At 43.2% G+C, this 20,410-nt stretch overlaps 1 protein-coding gene across 6 annotated transcripts in view; it reads left to right on the forward strand.

Moving 5' to 3' along the window:
* Positions 1-20,410, forward strand: part of Vps13d (vacuolar protein sorting 13 homolog D) — a 242,140-nt gene that overhangs the window by 17,547 nt on the left and 204,183 nt on the right. For 5 of the 6 annotated variants that reach the window (XM_027947656.2, XM_027947657.2, XM_071617354.1 and 2 more), the window contains exons 6-16: positions 3,299-3,415; positions 8,169-8,273; positions 9,467-9,637; positions 10,498-10,598; positions 11,477-11,645; positions 13,203-13,304; positions 13,618-13,819; positions 16,257-16,436; positions 17,824-17,954; positions 18,784-18,859; positions 19,457-19,627. In XM_027947656.2, coding sequence (XP_027803457.2) covers positions 3,299-3,415; positions 8,169-8,273; positions 9,467-9,637; positions 10,498-10,598; positions 11,477-11,645; positions 13,203-13,304; positions 13,618-13,819; positions 16,257-16,436; positions 17,824-17,954; positions 18,784-18,859; positions 19,457-19,627 — 1,525 coding nt within the window. Of the gene's footprint in view, positions 1-3,298; positions 3,416-8,168; positions 8,274-9,466; positions 9,638-10,497; positions 10,599-11,476; positions 11,646-13,202; positions 13,305-13,617; positions 13,820-16,256; positions 16,437-17,823; positions 17,955-18,783; positions 18,860-19,456; positions 19,628-20,410 lie in introns of those variants that run through there. The other variant, XM_071617355.1, reaches the window with a different exon arrangement.

Below are 20,410 nucleotides of genomic sequence, written 5' to 3' on the forward strand. Positions count from 1 at the left end.
AAAAAGATACACAACAGCCATTTATGTCCTCAGCAGCTTGAATTTAAAAGTGAAGCTTTTTTTTCTAGTTTCAGACCAGTTTGCACAATTGCTCAATCAGCTTCTATATGTAGGCCTCAGAGGGGTAGATATCAGGCAGGTGGCTAAGGAGTAAGGACAGTTGCCATTTTCAGCCCAGGAAGCATTGAATAGGGCATCCTGATCCAGAGATGGAGGGTACACTTTTACCTTAGACGTGAATTAAAGTTCCCACTGATTTGAGCCTTGAGTGAGGTCCTATTAGGTTTTGTTGGTGTGAAGAGAAAGATGAGAGGATGAGATGAAGAGAAAGGGGTCTCTTTATGCTAACAGGCTTTGGGGTTCAGAATCTTGTGCTCACTGGCCTTAGGACTCTACAAAGGTATTGTCCTTGCCAAGAACCTTTCAATTTCCAGTGGGCGAGATTTGTTCTCCAAAAAGATGGAGGGTGAAAGCCTTAATTCTTACCCCTGAGGGCTGCGTGTCTGAGTTCCAATCAAGAGATCTGCAGATTTTTACTAGAGTGTGCTCTAGCCCAAACCCATCCATTACCTCAATTTTTTCTCTAGTCACCAAGAATCTTAGGTGGAGAATGGAGGTCCAGGCGAGACTGAGCAGAGGAAGCACCCAGAAAGGACAGGGGAACTGATGATGAGCAGGCAGGGAACCCAAGTGTTCCAGGCCAGAGGCTTCCGCAAGACTGAGGCAGCACAGAGCCCCACCCCTTGCCACCAGGCCAGAAAGATTTCAGACAGTTTGCTCAGAGTAACAGACACGAGCTTATTAGAAGGGATAGGAAATGGGAGAAGGGGATGCTGTCAAGGAGAGAGTGAGTCCTCTTGGAGAGGAGAGGGATAGTGCACCTCTCCTGCTTCTAGTTTTTTTTTTTTTTTTAAAAGAGAGGAGGAGGGGGGGGCGAGGGGTGGGGAGAGAGAGAGAGAATGTTTTTTAATATTTATTTTTCAGTTTTCAGTGGACACAACATCTTTATTTTATTTTATGTGGTGCTGAGGATCGAACCCAGCGCCCCACGCATGCCAGGCGAGCGCGTTACCGCTTGAGCCACATCTCCAGCCCCTGCTTCTAGTTTTATTGGGGGTCCCGGAGGAGTTTCCAGACAGTCTTGCCCAGGTCCATCTCTTGACATTTTTTTTTTTGTTTTTAATATTTATTTTTTAGTTGTAATTGGACATAATACGTTTATTTATTTATTTTTATGTAGTGCCGAGGATTGAACCCGGGGCCCTCACACGTGCTAGGCGAGTGCTCTACTGCTGAGCCACAACCTTAGCCTCCTTATCTCTTGACTTTTGACATCAGACTTTGAATTTCCCACTGTGCTCGACAACTCTAGGTCACTTTGGCCCTTGCTGACTGGTTCTAATTGGAACCTTTTCTTACAGATATTATGAGTGGGGGAATTTTCTTTACCTTCCTGAGTTCTGGATTCTGGTTTGTGTGAGGGTCACAAAAGTGCCCCCTTCAGGCTAACTTGTGATCTTATGAGTGTTTTGGGCCTGCATTTCCCCTGCAGAGGAAGTTTACTGAGTACTGTACAAAGTCAGGCAGGGCTGAGAAAGCCTGTGGGGTCAGCACAGTGGGCTCAGTTGATAGAAGTATTCCCTTAACCTTAACCTCGTGCTCCCACCACTCATTCCCTATCAATAGTGGGCGTGAAGTGCCATCTCCTTGTGCTTTTTTTTTTTTTAGTTGTAGATAGACCCAATACCTTTATTTTATTTATTTATTTTTATGTGGTGCTGAGGATCGAACCCAGGGCCTCCTCCGTGCGAGGCAAGTACTATGCTACTGAGCCACAGTCCAGCCCTTCCTCGTGCTTTTGATTTGTATTTCCTTAATGGGCAGTGATGTGGAGGACCTTTCCATATGTCTATTGGCCATAGAGATATCTTTTTTTTTGTCCTGGGAATGGAACCCAGGTCCTTATCCACACTAGGCAAGTGCTCTACCAGAGCTTGCTCCCAGCCCTGTGTCTTTTTTTTGGAGAAATATCTATTGGAATTTTTTGCCTATTTAAAAAACTAGTTTGTGTTTTTATTAATCAGTTATAAGAACTCTATATAGTCAGAATGCTAGTCCCTTATCACATATATGATTTGCAAATAGTTTCTCCCGTTTTGCACATTGTCTTTTTATTTTCTATGTTACTTTTAATTCACTGATAGAGAGTGACTTTTCTGAAGCCCCCTCATAGGGCCAGGAGAAATACATATATGTATACATATATACAAAGTTTACGTGCCTTGCTGGTGTTTCTGGATTTAAATACTGGGACATACAAGATAAGGTAGCACAGCTGGCCACTATGGTGCACACCTGTAATTCCAGCAACTTGAGAGGCTGAGGCAGGAGGATTGCAAGTTCAAAGCCAGCCTCAGCAACTTAGCGATACCCTGTCACAAAATAAATAAATAAAAAGGGCTGGGGGTGTGGCTCAGTGTTGAGTGTTCCTGGGTTCAGTCCCTAGTATCAAAACAACAGCAGCAGCAGCAAAAAACAAGAGTGGGAAGAATACAATGGTGTTCTCTTTTTTGGTTTCAGGGATTGAACTCAGGGGTGCTTAACCACTGAGTCACATCCCCAGCATCTCCCCCCCCCCCCCCCCCCACCATTTTGTGGTGCTGGGGATTAAACTTAGGGCTTCATGCATGCAAGGCAAGCACTGTACTTGCCTGTTATATCCCCATCCCATTCCAGCCTTTTATTTTATTTTATTTTTATTTATTTATTTTTTTTAAAGAGAGAGGGAGAGAGAGAGAGAGACAGAATTTTAATATTTATCCTTTTAGTTATCGGCGGACACAACATCCTTGTACGTGGTGCTGAGGATTGAACCCGGGCCGCACGCATGCCAGGCGAGCGCTCTACCGCTTGAGCCACATCCCCAGCCCCTTGTATTTTATTTAAAAACAGGATCTTGCTGGCTTGCTTAGGGCCTCGAAGTTGTTGAGATGGCTTTGAACTTGTGATCTTCCTACCTCAGCCTCTGGAGCCGCTGGGATTACAGGCATATGCCACCATGTCCAGCAATATTGTAGCTTTCTTGTTGAGATGACACTAATCACAAAGAAATATCATTCAGGTGCAGCTGATAATTATAATTTTTAGGAATTTACAGAATAGAGGATATGTGTGTTATGTTTGTGTAAAATGCCTGCTATGATGTACCTGTGTGGCTCAAGGGCAGTTTGTCCTCTACCTATAGAATTCCATCTAAATGTTTGTTTTTTTTTTTTTTTTTAAATTCTCCCCGTTGCAGTTAAAAATTCAAGATGTCCATTTACGCTTTGAAGACGGTGTCACCAATCCTTCCCACCCTTTTGCATTTGGCATCTGCATTAAGAATGTATCCATGCAAAATGCTGTGAATGAGCCTGTGAGTATGAAATGTGATTCCAAGCTGGGAGGAAGGCCGTGTTCTAGGGTTTCAGGACTCTGCCTTTTGTCCTGCAGTGGTGGGGAGATGAGGGTGCATTCTTTTCTACTATATTCCTTGGTAGGATGCCTGTCTCTTTATCTGAAGACAACAAAGCTAGTCTGCTGAGATAGGGAAACAGTTGATGTTCTACTTAGGTTGTATCACTTTCATTTTATGCACTAGAAACTGAGGGGCAGGAAGGACGTCATCTGTTTTTTTCTCACTCATTGTGTTTCATAGTTTCAGCTGCTACGTATGAATTTTTGCCAGTGGATGTGGAAAGCACATCCTGAACTCCATTCTCTACCTCTCTTTTGACCTTCATGTTCATGCCTCTGTGGTGTTTTAGGCTTGTCTGATAAGACACTTTCTCTCTATTTTTACATTGTACTTTTTTTTTTTTTATTGGTACATATTAAGCAGAATGGTGGGTTCATGTGGCGTGTGGTTCATGCATGTAGCATAGTTTCACTCCCTAGTTCCTCCCATACCCTCCCTCTTTCCTCTCTACCCTGTTACTCTCCCTTCTACTTCTACTTTCATGATGTCCATTTTCCTTTCCCCCCTAGCTTCCACATGTAACAGAAAATATGATAAATGTCTTTCTGAGACTGACTTATTTTGCTTAACATGATGCTTTCTAGTTCTATCCGTTTTCCTGGAAATGACATAATTTTATTTTTCTTTACACCTTAACAAAACTCCATTATGTATATATTCCACATTTTCTTTATCCATTCACCTGTCTGTGGACACCTAGGCTGATTGTGTAACTTGACTGTTATTGTCTTTGACACGAGGTATGTGGGAGTCTGCCCTGCCCCACCAGGCAGTTTTCCAGCAGAGGGCAAATAGATATCTTATAATTGAATTCAGTTCTGGCCCCAGCCAGAGTGGTTCAGGCCCCACAGGTGAAGGCTCAGGCCACTAGCTGGACCCCACATCAGATGTCAGTTGTAGGTTTCAGGTTGTGACCTGTCCTTCTGACTGACAGCCATAAAGCCACAGTTTCTGTGATCTGTTGTCAGGTTTGATAATTTGCCAGGATGGTTCACTGACTCAGGGAAGCACTACCAATTTATAAAGGATATGATAAAGGATGCAGATGAACAGCTGATGAAGAGGGGCCTATGCTTTATCCTCTAGGGTTCAGCAGTCTAGAAGCTCATCAAATCTCATGTTCATTTTTTCTTTTTTTGCAGTGCCAGGGGAACCCAAGGCCTCACGCGTGCCAGGCAAATGCTCTACCCCTGAGCTTAATTCCCAGCCCTTTTTATTTTGAGACAGGGTTTCACCAAATTGCCCAGGAGGATCTTGAACTTGCTGTTCTCCTGCCTTAGTCTCCTAAGTAGCTGGGATTACTGGTGTGTACCATCATACCTCATATTTAAATTTTCTTATAGAGCTTAATCTCTATTCCAACACCCAGAGGTTAATGGGGATTAGAGTGAAATTCCCATCCTTTGAATCACCTGGTGACTGACCCATCCTAAGGCTGTCTAGGGGTAACACCCTAAGTCACCCATTAGTATAAACTCAAGTGTGATAAAAAGTGATTCATTGTGAATAACAAAAGACAGCTCCTATCATTTTAGGAGCTGTGTGGGGACAAAGACCAAGTGTATTTCATTTTATACCACAGCTACTTCATGGGCAAAGCAATCCCATTACATTGTCTGCCAGTTCCCCCCATGAAATCCACTTTTCCCCTCCCTCCCTTCCAAATATTTTTATTAGTTGTTGATGGATCTTTATTTTATTTATTTATTTACATGCGGTGCTGAGTATTGAACCCAGTGCCTCACATGTGCTAGGCAAGCGCTCTACCACTGAGCCACAACCCCAGCTCTCCCCTTTATTTCTTAACATGCTGTTGAATGTTACATCTGTCAAAGAACAAAATTGCAACAACTTAAAGATCTTCATTGGCTTTATTTTCTATTCTAGAATTGGGCAACATTTCATTCTGGAGAGGAGAGTCAGTGTTATGGGCTGCCCTGCCCTGCCCCAGGGGCTGGTGTTATAGAGGGCTGAGGAAATCAGTCAGGAAAGAAGTAGATTGGTCATTTCATAGTTGCTTTACTTATAAGGGGGAATAGAGCAATGGGAAAAGTAACTGATTTATTGGTGTCAGATTACTTTAGGGTACTTCTGATCAAGATTAGAGGATGTAAGGACCAGGGTACTTCTGGTAAAAATTAGAGGATGTAAGGACCAGCCAGAGGAAACCCATTGTCATACCCCTTGAATCTGTCCTGCCTGGGAAATTTGGCTGTTGTCTCTCATTTGTCCTTTTATGGAAGGTCAGATAAACAGCTTAGTTTCAACTGGTTGTAAATTTAGCATGGGTGATTCCATTTTGATAGTCTGGTTTGTGGGGCCTAGTGCAAGAGCCTAGCCTAAACAGTGGCCTCCTATCATTTTTATTTATCAAAAAAAATATCAACTGATAGCTTTTGAGCCTTTTTATGTGCTAGGTACTGTTCTTGGCACTTTATAAGATTAACTCATTTAATTCTCAGGTTCACTACCACTGTTATTCTCAGGTCAGTGGCGGAGGACAAAGCAGAGAGATGCAGTAGGCCCAGGTAGTCCAGCTCTAGGGCAGAGGTCAGCAAAGGATGGCTTGTGGCCAGATTGGCACCCACCTGTGTAAGTGAAAGCTTACTGCATCCCAGCTACACTCAAGTTAGTGTTGTCAGGGCTGCCTTTGTTCGGCAGCCACAAGGTAGTAGCTGCAGTAGAGACCCTGTGGCTGGGGGCCTATGTGGCCCTGTAGACAGGGTTTGACCTCCTGCTCCTCACCCTTCCACTCCGTATTCTTCAACTTCCACATCCTCTGTGTCCTGCTGATTTTCCCTGTAACAGTCTCAAATGTGGCCCTTCCTTGCCATCCTCATGTGACCATCGTCCTGGGCCTGGGTCCTGTCAGCCCTCTCCGGGCTGATGAAATACCTTGTTCTGTGACCTCCAGGCTCTTTTCACTCATTTCACATCGAGCCTCCCAGCCTCTCCCACATTGCTGTGCGCACAGAGGAAGAGGAGACTTGTGCAGCACAGGGGCGATGGCTGTGGCTGCTTGGGGCTGGGAGTGGGGGACTCAGAGAAGCCAGGTGTTTCTAAAATGGACTTTCTCCTGTGAACTTGCTCATCATCTTGACTGGCTCCTGACTTGTTTTCTCCACTATACCAGGGGGAAGCTCTGCTCTGGGCTGACAGGTACTTGCCTATGTCAAACCTTCAGAGGCTCCGTGTTACTTAAAGCCCGAACTCCCTTGTGTGGCTTAACTTCCTTTCCTAGTGGCTTTGTTTCCAAGGGCTGCTGTAAAACTCTGCTGCAAACTGATGGCTTAGAACTGCAGAAGTTTATTTCTAGTTCTGGAGCCCAGACATCTGAATTCAAGGGGTCTGCAGGGTCGGTTCCTTCTGTAGGCCCTGAAGGAGACTGTCTCATGCCTCTGTCCTTGTGTCTGATGGTTCCTGGTGATCTCTGACACTCCTTGGCTTGTCGATGCCTCAGTCGGATCTCTGCCTCTCTTGCCTGGTCTTTTTTCTTGTGTCTTTTTTTCTTCTTATAAGGATATCACCCATTAGATTAGGACCCACAGTCATAGTTGTAACTACCAAGACCCTATTTTCAAATAAGGTCACATTCGCAACTTCTGGGTGGACCTGACCTTTCTTGGGGGGAGGACACTGATCAACCCAGCATCCTTAGGAACATTCCAAGCTACTTTTCTCCTCACTTGAATCCCCACTCCAAATATGTCTTCCTACACATGGACCAGTTCTGCCCCTGTTCCACCCAGAGTTCCAGTTATACAGGTATGTTCAGTGTCTTCCGAAGGTGTCACAGCTTTTTTGACCCTGTCTTTCCTCCTATGCAATCTTTTGTGAGAAATCTATTTCTTTATTTTTTGGTACTGGGGATTGAACCCAGAGATCCTCAAACATGGAACCATATCACCAGCACCTTTTTAAAAAAATATTTTTAGGTGTAAATGGACACAATGCCTGTATTTTATTCATTTGTTTTTTTATGTGGTGCTGAGAATCAAGCCCAGTGCCTCACACATGCTAGGCAAGTGCTCTACCATGGAGCTACAGCCTCAGCCCCGACCAGCATTTTTTATTCTTTACTTTGAGACAGGGCCTCCCAGAGTTTCTTAGGGCCCCACTAAGTTGCTGAGGCTGACCTTAAACTTGCAATCTTCCTGCCTCAGCCTTCTGAGTTGCTAGGGTTACAGGTGTGAGTCACTTTGCCTGGACAAACTTATATGTATTTTGATACTTATCTGTATAATGATCTTTTTTGTTTACTTGTAGCATCTTTTTTTTTTTTTAAATATTTTTTAGTTGATGGTCCTTTATTATTTATTTATTTAAGGTGCTGAGGATTAAGTGAACCCGGTGCCTCCCACATGCCAGGCAAATGCTCTGCCACTGAGCCCCAGCCCAGCCCCACTTGTAGCATCTTATGTATTCTTTCTCTGCTTCTTCTGAGTAATGGAAATTACTTATTTGTATGTTTGTGACCTCAGCCAGCTAGATTTTGAACTCTTTGAGAGCAAAGCCATGTTTTAAATTCAGTTTGGTGTTCCTAGTGCCTTGCAGAGGGCCTGTGTGTGATGTTCCACACCTGTTGTTGAGTGAGGGAATAATTCAGGAATGAAGACAGTCATCTGTTTCTTCCCTGATTTTCTTACCTCAGGTACAGAAACTAATGCGGAAAAAGCAGTTAGATGTGGCAGAGTTTGGCACCTACTGGGACGTCGATTGCACTTTATTGGGGGATCTGCCTCAGGTGGAATTGCAGGTAGGTTCCTGGCACAGGGCTTTATTGGAAGCTGGCTCTGAAGGAAGGTGGCACAGGATTCCCGCCATGCAGGTTGTCGCCTCCTGCAGTGTCTTTGCCTGAGGGGCTTGATGTCTGTGACTCTGAACAATGTACAGTTGTGTGTATTTTAAACTTACGTCAGAGTGCCATAGACGTGCCTTTTTTCCCCACTTAAAGTTATATTTTTAAGGTGTATTCATATTGTTGGTTCATCGCTTCGTACTGCTGTATAGTGTTCTACTGTTTGCAGGTAACATGCCGTGGTTATCCAATCTCTCAGTCACCATGTACTGGGTGTCCAGATTTTAAATAAACAGAGCACCAGTTCTGATTCTCAAAGAGGATCTCTTAATGGATTTTATGTTGAAATGCTACCTTTAGTGGCATTCCTTTAAGATATACTTAGAATCATGGGATATGAAGTATTACTGGTTGTGAAGGATAAAAGGACTTAATCTTTTTGTAAAGAAATTATAGGTGGTTTAAGTGAAATGGAGGAAAATGACTCATTTGTCCTCCACCCAGGGTTGTCTTGACTTGTAGGCTATTGTACATATGGTTTTGATTTTGCTAATTTGATTATATAAGTATTGAGTTCATATTGTAGAATATTGTACAACTATTAAAAATAAAGGGGCTGGGGTTGTAGCTCAGTGGTGGAGTGCTTGCCTAGCATGTGTGGGGCGCTGGGTTTGAGTCTCAGCACCACATATAAATAAATAAAATAAAGATCCATCAACAACTAAAAAAAACAAAACAAAACTTTATGATAAATATGTTAGTCTCTATGCCTAGTACCAAAGAAGAACAAACAAAAAAACACCATTGTTGATTTACCTGAATGTGTACAGCCTCCAGTGGGAGACAGAAGCAGCTGGTAGGCACCATTGGCAGCCTCTGATGGTAAGTGGGTAGCTGGGGATGATAGTAGGAAAGAGATATTTCTTTTTTTTTTTTTTTTTCCTTTTAAATTTTAAACCATGTGAATATATTACCTATGAAGACCTAGAAATAACATTTTAAAATATTACAGAGCAATTTTATGCTATTTTTGGAGTCTTGTGCAGTATTTCCACCTCAAGCTGTGGTCTTATCACAAAGCCCCAGCATTATCCAAGTGACAACTAGAAGGAAGGCAGTCTGAGCACAGCAAATTTTCTTGTGACACACAGGAGGCCATGGCCAGGAGCATGGAGAGTCGCAGTCACCACTATGTCCTGGAGCCTGTGTGTGCATCGGCCCTCTTGAAGAGAAACTGCTCCAAGGAGCCTCTGAGGTCCCGGCACAGTCCCCGAATTGAATGTGATATTCAGCTAGAAACCATTCCCTTGAAGCTGTCTCAGGTACTCTCCTTCCCAGAAGCTTAGACTCCCCACTAGACTGGTAACTGGGGGCAAGGGAGGAATGTTAACAGTACTTGATACTTGATGGTCTCCTCAGTAGGAAAGAGCATACCTGTGAAGCCTTTTCCCTTCAGAGCTTTTGATTTTAAGTGCTAAGCAGAGACAATAAACCTCGCATTCTGTTACACCGTCGTGTTAGGCTTTTGTTGCTGTAACTGGAATACCTGGCAAGAACAACTTTTAGGCTCATGGTTTCAGAGGTTCACTCCTTGGGCAGCTGACTCCATTGCTCTGGGCCCAAGGTGAGGCAGAGTGTCATGGTGGAAGGGCTTGGTAGAGGACCACTACTCCGTTCATGGCTATTGGGAAGCAGATACAGGGGGGAATGGGTCATAGAGGGTGCACCCCTCCAGGGAAGCCCTCAGTGACTCACGTACTCTAGCCACACCCCACCTGCCTACAGTTACCATCCAGTCAGTCTACTCAAACTAGGATGGACAGATTAGGTTACAGCTCTCATAATCTCATCATTTCACTTCTGAATATTCCTATGTTGATACAGAAGCTTTTGGGGGACACCTTATAGCCAAACTATAACAGCAGTTGGGTTCATCTCAGGTTAGTTTGATGTGATTTGATTTTAAGTGCTAAGCAGAGACTACAAGAGATGGAGTGAACATAATTACGAAGTTGTCAGTGTTCAGAGAGACAAGGCCCTGGATGCCCTTGTTTTGGTCTGTCAATTTCACTGGATTTCAGTTCAGTGGGTTGAGTAATATGTTCTTGTTAGATGTAGGTCTTAACTGAGTAAAAGAGCCAAATCTGATCTAACTTAGTGTCTCTTCATCTCTAATGGAAAGCTGCAGTACCGGCAAATCATGGGCTTCCTCAAGGAGCTGGAGCGGAAGGAGAGGCAAGTGAAGTTCCGAAAGTGGAAACCAAAAGTGGCAGTATCCAAGAGGTAAGGGCCGATGTGAGTCGTGTGCAAAATGTATTTTTATAGCATGTTCTTTTTTTATACCTAGACTAGAAACATGCCTCATAGGCCTTGACAGATGGTTGGAGATAAAATATGATGGTTTTCTGGCCCTTAAAATGCCATTCCTGTTATCATTGTTGATATTCTTATTATATATTTATTCAATTGAAGTTTCCTCTTGGGTCGAGTGTAGTGAAAGGCAGAAGATCCTCTTCATCTCATTTAGCAAGCAGCTCAGGTTGCGCTGGGAGGATCTGGTGGGCAGTAAATACTCTGCAATAGTCCTTGAATCTACTTTTCTGTGTCTTTTCTCCCAGGCTATTTGGTCATTTTTGTACATTTTACTGTACTTTTTAACTTCCTTAACAAAAATAAACCCTCTTCTTGTTGCAGCAATAAACTTGATATATCAAACTGTATTTCCACATATTTTCCTAGAAATTCAGTTTTTAAGTCTTGAGTGTATATATATATATATATATATATATATATATATATATATATATATATATATATATAAAATCTGTTGTTGGTTCATTCTTGTCAATTATCTTGGGATGTGCTTGCTGCATGGTTAGCGCTTGGCTTTCTCTTTGTGGAGGGAACTGACACTGGGAACTATCAACCAGTCAAGCACCAGGTTTTATCCATCAATTAGTTGATGTTCACTGGCAGCAGAGTTACTTTCCCAACATATTGGGTTTAGCTTAACATTAAAATAAGCCTGAGACATAAACTGCTGGCTGAGAAGAGAAAAAAAGGTCTCAGGAGAGGAATGGTGGTATGTGAACTGTCCTGGACCCGTAGCATTGCAATTGCTTTTAGTGTGAGAAGTGATACATTGTCATGGGCTGTTGCAGCTGCCGAGAGTGGTGGTATTTTGCTCTGAATGCTAACTTGTATGAGATCAGAGAGCAGAGGAAACGCTGCACCTGGGACTTCTTGTTGCACCGCGCCCATGATGCTGTGTTTTATACTGACAAATATTTCAGCAAGTTAAAAGGAGGCCTACTATCTGCAGAAGACAAGGTGAGTGGACTGTTGTCTTGTGTTTCTTGTTTTCATTCAGAGGACAAGCAGATTCTCTTGAAGGCCTAAGGAGATGGGATGTGTGAGGAAATAAACAGTCTATTGCCAAGGGGCATCATTTCACAGAGAAGAGTGGGTTTTAATAGAGTGAGAAGTTTTTGGAAGGCCTCCAAACTCGCCTTGGCCAGATGCACCCTCACTTTCTGTTGCCTGAGGAGAGCCGAAGGTGGGAGGAGGAAGAGATGGCCACAGTCCTGCCAGGCCTTTGTGTCCCCTCCCATCCTCCTCCAGCTCTCTGTGAGGACTCAGGGAGCCTTTTATGTGGTTACCTGCATCTCTTCAAAGCCTGATCTGAGGCCTAAATCTTTTCTTCTATGGTCTGAAACTAGTCCCTGTGGACTTGGCCTACATTTCCCATAATCCAGTGGCTTGATTACCTTGGGTATTTTTGGTGGTGGAGGCGAGGCAGAATGGGGGCCATAAGTTGTGAAGGCAAGTTCACATTTAAATTACCGGTGGGCTGGAGACCCCAGAACCTCCCCTGCTGGAATCCTGGCAGGGGACCCCCCCACCCCGTCTGTGGTCTCTCTACCTGTCACCCCCTAGAATGCAGTGGAATTGCTTTGTTCCTTGAATTGTTTTGCTTTTGTGAGCATGACTTTTTGTAGTACCAGTTTAGGCCCTTTCCAATATTTGACTCAGGTAATGTCTCTTTAACTAACCATTTTTTTAGAGAATTCTTCCAAGTAAAAAGGCATATCCCTTTCCCTTCAGCACCCACTGCATGGTGTCCAGTGGGGGTACTGAATCCCTAGGGATTCTCACCCCTTCTGTCAGCACCCTGAGGTCACGGCCCCTTATGTGGTTAATATTTTCTTCATCAGTGTCAGACATGGCTTTTAACATAGGAAACTTACAAAAGATGGGATAAACCAGACATTTTGTTTTGGATGTTTTCTCAAAGGCACAGGCAAAAACATGGAGGAAGAGAAAAATCTGAATTACCACTGAGGTGGGCAGGCTGAAACACGGATGGTCTCTTAATAGTGGAGTAGAAGAAACAGTTTAGGATAGCTCAGTCTACTTTCTTTTTTGACTTGGTATGCAGCTAGCTGCCCTGTCTCTTTGCTGAACTTGTATGTGACAAGTTACAATGACCATGTCCTTGCTCATAGACCACATGACAGGCTGGCGCCCGTGCATTCCTCTGTGTTGCGCTTCGTGACTGCATCAGGGTTCTGCGCAGGGCAGTGCACGTGCGGTGACCTTCTGGAAACCAAGGACGGTTGTTTGTGTCCTCTCTGCTGCCATCAGCCCCAGAAGCTGTGAAACTTGTTAGTGGAGTGTTTGAGACCAAGGAGAATCTGTTGATGATGGGGAAATCTGTTGAACCTGTAGACAGCGGTCACACCGAACCAGCTGCTTATCTGTTTCTTGGCTTTCAGTGTACACATCTCAGCCAATGGATTTCTTTGAGGCACTGTAGTGATTTGTGAAGGTGTCCAGTTTCTCCGGAGCTACAGTGTCTAGGGTTTGCTTTTGCTCTCGCCCAAACAGGAGGAAATGTGTCGGATAGAGGAGGAACAGAGCTTCGAGGAACTGAAGATCCTGCGTGAGCTGGTTCATGATCGCTTTTATAAGCAAGAGGAACTAGCAGAGGTGAGATGAGCTGTGGAGAACATTTGTTCAGAGCTGTCACTCTCTCTCTCTCTTTTTAAAATAGTTTTTTAGTTGTAGATGGCTACAATACTTTTATTTTATTTATTTATTTTTATGTGGTTCTGAGGATCAAACCTAGATGGGTTAGCCAAGTGCTCTGCCACTGAGCCCCAGCCCCAGCCCCGCCAAGACACTCTGGAGTGCTTCAGTTTTGATGTGCGCTTGTTCTTTCTGGGACAAATGGTAAAACAGTGGCGTATCACAGCTTGTGTCTATCTCGGGACTCACATGTGCTGCTTGTGATTTTCTACAGAGTCTCCGAGAGCCTCAGTTTGATTCTCCAGGAAGCTCTCCTGGGGACCCAGATGCCAGCGGAGGCAGTGGGATGCTGCAGTACCTTCAGTCCTGGTTTCCTGGTTGGGGTGGCTGGTATGGGCAGCAGAACCCGGAGGGGAGAGCAGTGGAAGGACTGCCGGCAGAGCAGCAGGAGCAGTGGACCCCCGAGGAGATCCTGGGTATGCTGGGAACTGGCCGGTCTCACCCTGGCCACAGGGAGAGGAGGTGCTTGGTTCATAAAAATGGGCTCATTATTTGTGCAGTGGCCCTTGGTTATTTTCAAATTCAACCAAAGGAGACATTTGGAAAACTGTCTGTTTCATGTTCATAGAGGCAGAGAGAATACATGTTTTGGGAGTGACTCCATTGCTACTCCATGCTGAACAAGGATGTTGGCACAGTTTTGAATAGATCTGAGCAGCGACTTTTGTCAGAGAGCTAAATTTGAGCATGTTCACAAATTTTGAAACTCCAAAGCTTGACTAGCAGCCCAAAAGTTCTCTTTAGGCCTTGCTGTCCAGTCTGGGAGCCATAGCCACTAATGATTATTTAGGTTAAAGTTAAATATAAGTAAAAATATAGTTTTTCTTTTTTTCAGTACTGGGGATTACTCCCAGGGGCACTGTAACTCTGAGCATATCATTACCCTTTTTAAAAATTATTATAATTTTTATTTTTGCTTATTAATTAATTTATTTTTCTTATAGTGCTGGGGATTGAAACCAGACACTTTACCACTGAGCTGCATCCCCAGTCCTTTTTATATTTTAATTTTATTTATTTTTCATACCAGGGATTGAACTAGAGGCACTTGACCACTGAGCCACATCCCAGTCCTATTTTGTATTTTATTTAGAGACAGGGTCTTACTGAGTTGCTTAGTGCCTCACCATTGCTGAGACTGGCTTTGAACTCTCGATTCTCCTGCCTCAGCCTCCTGAGATGCTGGGATTATAGGCATGCGCCACTGCACCTGGCTCTTTTTATTTTGAGACAGTGTCTCATTGTGTTGCTTAGGACCTCACTAAGTTGCTGAGGGCTTTGCTAAGTTCCTGAGTCTAGCCTTGAGTTGAACATGTGATCATCCTGCCTCAGGTTTCTGGGATTGTAGGCATGTGCCTATAATACTAATAATTATTATAAATAATCGTTTCCTTTTTTTTTTGGCACTGGGGATTGAACCCAGGGTTGCTTAACTATTGAATCACATCCCCAGATCCCCTCCACCCCCACTTTTTCCCACTTTTTTTTTTTTTTTTTTTTTTGAGACAGGGTCTTGCTAAGTTGCTAAGGTTGGCCTTGAATTTGTGGCCCTCCTGCCCTGACTCCTCCACCTGAGCTGCTGGGATTACAGGCATGTATCACCGTGTCTGGCTAAAAATCCAGTTTCTTTGTTTTTTACTTTTCTCTACCTTTTTTCTTATTGCTGCATTATAGTTAGACCTAACAGTAGAATTTGTTGTTTCATATTTGTACATGCATGCAAGATAACAGTGTCATTTGGCCAGTATCATTCCCCAGCTTTCCCCATCCCTCCCTGCTTCTCACCCTTTGGTCCTTTTCCTCTACTGATCTCCTTTTGATTTTTAGGAGATCCTCTCCCACCTTTCTCTTCTCTGTAGCTTCCGCTTATAAGAAAAAAACATAAGACCCTTAACTTTCTGAGTTGACTTATTTAATTTAACATGGGAGTCTCTAGTTCCATCCATTTTCCTGAAAATTACATAATTTCATTTTTTTTTATGGGTGAATAAAACTCCACGGTGTATGTATACCACATTTTCTTTATCCGTTCATCCATTGGTGGATACCTAGGCTGGTTGCATAGTTTGGCTATTGTGAATTGCACTGCTATAAACATGGGTGAGTGTGTATCACTGTGGTGTGATGACTTTAGTTCTTCAGGATAAATACTGAGGAGTGGAATAGCTGGGTCATATGGTGGTTCCATGCCTAGTCTTTTTAAAAAATTGTTTTTTAGTTGTCGTCATACCTTTGTTTTATTTATATGTGGTGCTAAGAATCGAACCCAGTGCCTCACTGCATGCAAGGCAAATGCTCCACCACTGAGCCAACCCCACTCCCATGTCTAGTCTTTTGAGGAGCCTCCATACTAATTTCCACAGTGGTTGCACTGATTTACAGTCCCACCAACAGTGTAAAGTTGTTTCTTTTCCACATCCTCTCCAGCATTATTATTGTTTGTATTCTTGATGACTGCCATTCTGACTGGTGTGAGATGAAATCTCAGTGTAGTTTTGCTTTGCATTTCCCTAATTGTTAATGATGGTAAGCATTTTTCATATTTGTTGGCCATTTGTATAAAAATCCACTTTCTTAATTGTACCAGCCACATAAGCCACATGTAGTTAAGTGGCCACTGTCCTGCAAAACCCAGACACAGACCATTCACTGGATAGCCTTAATGTGGTGAGTCCTGTGCTACCTGTTGTGATTATAAGTTGATAAAACAGGGTTGTTTTATGTTAGCACACTAAATAGTCACCTGTTCTTTAAAAAAGGGAAACAGTAGGGTCATCATTACTGTGGTCAGCGTGCCTGGCTGTATGGTTTTTGTCCCATACTTTTTCTTACCTGTTCTCCCTTACCACTTAGGCACCGAGGAGTTTTTTGACCCCACTGCGGATGCCTCATGCATGAACACGTATACGAAGCGAGATCACGTCTTTGCTAAATTGAATCTGCAGTTGCAGCGAGGCACAGTGACCCTGCTGCACATGGAGCAGGGAGATCCTCAGATGAGTGAAAGTGCGTTCATGCAGCTCGAGTTTTCAGGTACTGCCTCAAAGAACCAGCCGCTACCGTCTCTCTCAAAAGGTGGGGGGGAATGTCCAGTTGGTTCTCTTCATTCGAGGTAGTTATGAACTAGAACCTTGCCACACACTGGCTGAGCCATTGCCTCTAGGGGGGGGGACATACAGGTTAGGTTCCTGCCAGCCTCTGATCATGGCATTTGTCAGCCCATCAGAACATACCCCCCTTTTTTTTTTTCCAAAGGTGAGTTTGTGTTTAAAAACATCTTATTTAATATATATCTGTTGTTGATTCAGTAACATTGAATTCATAGCCTGCAGCACTACCACCCATGCCAGGTGAAGCTGATCTGAAGGATGTCTTTCCTCTGTAAAGTGCACGCCAGCCTCCAGAAGGCTTAGGGATGTGCTAGCAGCACATCAGCACCACCCTGGCCATTTTATTTTATTTATTTTTTGCGCTGCTGGCGGAGGAACCCAGGACCTCGTGCCTATTAGGCAAGCACTCTACCCCTGAGCCTCATTCCTAGCCCCACTTGGTCATTTTAAATAACAAAGCCTTGAAAAAAGTAAAACACCAAAAAATGTGAAAAAACAGCTCTCTAAGTAGGCCAGGTAAAGGACACTTGTTCACCTGTGAGAACTAACACAAGGAGGCAGAGCACTGTCTTGTTTGAACTCAGCTGGGGATGTGCACATTAATTGGGTGACTCAAACTTTCTGCTGCTCTATGTCTGAATGACCAAGAAAGTGCCACGAGTATTGATTTTGAGATTACAAACTTATTTGCAGGAGTAGATGAATGTGTACATATAGAATCTGTGCATGATTAGGACCAATTTTATTTGACTGTTTTTTTTTTTATTTTGTTTTTTTCTGATTTTTATTTGACTGTTTTTTCTGATTTTTCAGTTCATGAAACAGCAGCTTATCTGAGATGCCTCAGTAGTTCAAGAAGGGTGGGAAAAAAAAAAGGCCACAATTTGACTTCATAATCTTGAGAGCTGAACTGTCATGCACTTAGCATGTACTAGCAGATTGCTTGAACTTAATTATAAAGACTCAGTTTAAAAGTTGTTCTTCTGGGAAACTTCTAACAGTTCTTGTGTATTTATAGATACATAGGTAGAATAGAACCCCCCCTTTTTTCCCCCCTCTTCTTGGTTCTAATTTCATGGACAAATAGCTCATGGTATCTAAAAGTACTTTGTAATATATTTAACATTTTTAGAAACATGTTAGGCTATCACAGCATGATGTCAGTTCATATTCATCTTTTTTTTTTTAAATACAATACCTTTATTTTATTTATTTATGTGATGCTGAAGTTTGAACCCAGTGCCTCACACATGCTAGACAAGCGCTCTACCACTGAGCCACAACCCAGCTCTCATACTTATCTTTTGTAGATGTAAAACTTCTAGCAGAATCTCTTCCTCGAAGAAATTCTTCCTTGCTTTTAGTCCGGTTGGGCGGATTGTTTCTCCGAGACCTGGCTACGGAAGGAACCATGTTTCCTCTTCTGGTCTTCCCTAATCCAGTAGGTACCACAGTGGCCTGGCTTATCATCTTGGGTGGTGGTGAATTGTGGTCTGTTTTAGGCAAATGATGAATGATGTTAACCTGATTCATTCTGACATTTGGGTATCTTCAGACTGATAGGCTGGGCCAGGTCAATTTCTCCAATCTTTTAGAGAGAAAATGTTGGTGAGACTGCATGTTCTCCCTTCCTACGTTGTAAACACCGTGGAATAGTTTGCTCTGTTTTGGAAGAAAATGCCATGAGCACCACTATTTTCTGCATTTCAGAATTAGTGTTCAAATTGCCTCTGTATCTGGCAGTCATTTTCATGTATTCACGTATTCATCGGTAGGCAATCTCATCTTTTCAGGACTCCAGAAGAAAACCACCTCAAGTTTTCCATATATGTGTAATTTTTTATATACAATATACTGTATTAACTACGAGATATTTGACAAAAATATGGCCTGGGTAACTGAATATTTAGCCATCGTAACCTGTTCATAATTCTTTTTGGGAGGTGAGGGGATAGTTGTAGAGAGGGTGGGAAAACATTCTTTGGAAAAGTTATGCATGTTCAATGTCATTTAGCAACCACTTACTGTTCTTGACTGCCAGTCAAGACTGGCAGTAAGTAGCACACTGTCTTTGAAAATGGACAGACTTGGTCTTACTAGGTTTTAAAAAAACCTAAACAAGTCTGCAAGTATTCGGTAACCCTGTGTGAAGTGAGTTTTGACGCAGTTGTGCTGGGGGCAGTGATGCAGTGAGTCAGCTATATGTGTGTCTGCAGTGAATTGTCCCCTCTCGCCCTGGCACTGAAGCTTTTTGTATGTGTGTTTTACAGCAAAAAGAAGTTGGCAGAGTCTCACAGTCTTTTGGTCTTCAGACCACATCTGCAGACAGAAGTGATCAGTACCCTGGTAAACTGTCATATGTTCCTAAAACCACGGCTTAAAAATGTCATTATTACAGATCAGTTGTCTTTGATCAGAAGTAAAAGAGGGAGTGCTTAATTTGGGGGAGAGTGCTTTGCCGTGTAGGTGAGTGTTTGGCGTGGAGGCCTCCTGGCACTCTTGGGTGGGACTCTTGTTTTTTTAAAAATATTTTTAGTTGTAGGTGGACACAATACCTTTATTATTTATTTATTTTTTTTAACGACTATTAACCTTGGTGTAACTAGGCCAACCTTGCAAGCCACAGAGTCTGGTTACCATTACAGGAGCCAGGCGGACGCTCTACCGCTGAGCCACAACCCCAGCCCCTCTCTGTTTTTATAGGATTTTCCCCCCCTTTTTGCAGCGCTGGGGATGGAACTCACTTGCAGATGCTAGGAAAGTGCTGTTCTACCACTGATTTACCCCCCTAGACCAGATTCTGTTTTTAAAATGTGCATAATTGTGAACTGATTGGAAAATAATTTAGAAAACATCCCCCCACCGCAGTACCTCACAGGTCTATTTAGAATATGGTGATTGTTTTGCTATGTTCCATTTTCTTTCTTCTCTTCTCTCTTACAGCTGCGGACCCAGATGACCCAGTTTTTGAGATGCTGTATGAGAGAAATCCAGTGCACAGTCATTTTGAGAGGCGGCTGAATGTCAGCACAAGGCCCTTGAACATCATATATAATCCCCAGGCTATTAAAAAAGTAGCAGACTTTTTCTACAAGGGAAAGGTTCATACCTCAGGTTAACTTTTTTGTTTGTTTGATCTTATGTTACTTTTAAAAAACATCTTTCTTGTCAGTGCTGGTGCTGTGGGCAAGGTTGGATGTTCACATGGCTTGTGGTGGTCTGTAAGGCCTGTGGAGGGCATGGGTGGGGTCAGCCTTAGAAACTGGATGCGTGCGTGTCCTTGGACAGTCTCTTTTCCAGAGAAATCAACATCATACATACTTTCTGTTTGCCTCCCTTTGACATGAAGTTTTTCATTCTTCTCATTCTCTTATGCTGGCACTTTCCTTGGCTCCCCAGGATGTTCTAGATCAGGGATGAGGAGGAATGTTCAAGAACTTCCTTCCAGGTCACAGAGTCTGTAGCCTCCTTCACTTGCTGGGTGCTGCATTGTAGGCTGCGAAGTTCTAAATATTGTCATTGATTTGTTAGGCCTCCCTCTGCTCCCCCACATGACTTAAGACAGTGACATGGAAAGAGCCCTCTTTTTGACAGGGAGTGGGTGATGAAACATAATCCCTCTCTCCTTTATAACAGTGACATTCTTGTAGATTTTGCCCAATTTTTGAGATTTTTTTCATGTAAGCAGTAGCCATGAATGTAGTGTCTTCTTTGTTCTCACTGACAGTAAAGAAGGCATTTCCCTCTAAATTATACTTTTTTTCTTCCTGTGTAATTTCTTATGTCTTGCTTTGTAAGGATTTTGAAATTTAGTTTTCAGAAAAAGCTTCAAGAAATTCTGTAGCATAGGTACCTTCCCTCATATACCTCCCCACCCCTGGCACTCCGGAGCCCACC

Source organism: Marmota flaviventris, chromosome 10, assembly GCF_047511675.1.
Source record: "Marmota flaviventris isolate mMarFla1 chromosome 10, mMarFla1.hap1, whole genome shotgun sequence".
Classification (NCBI taxonomy): Eukaryota; Metazoa; Chordata; class Mammalia; order Rodentia; family Sciuridae; genus Marmota; species Marmota flaviventris.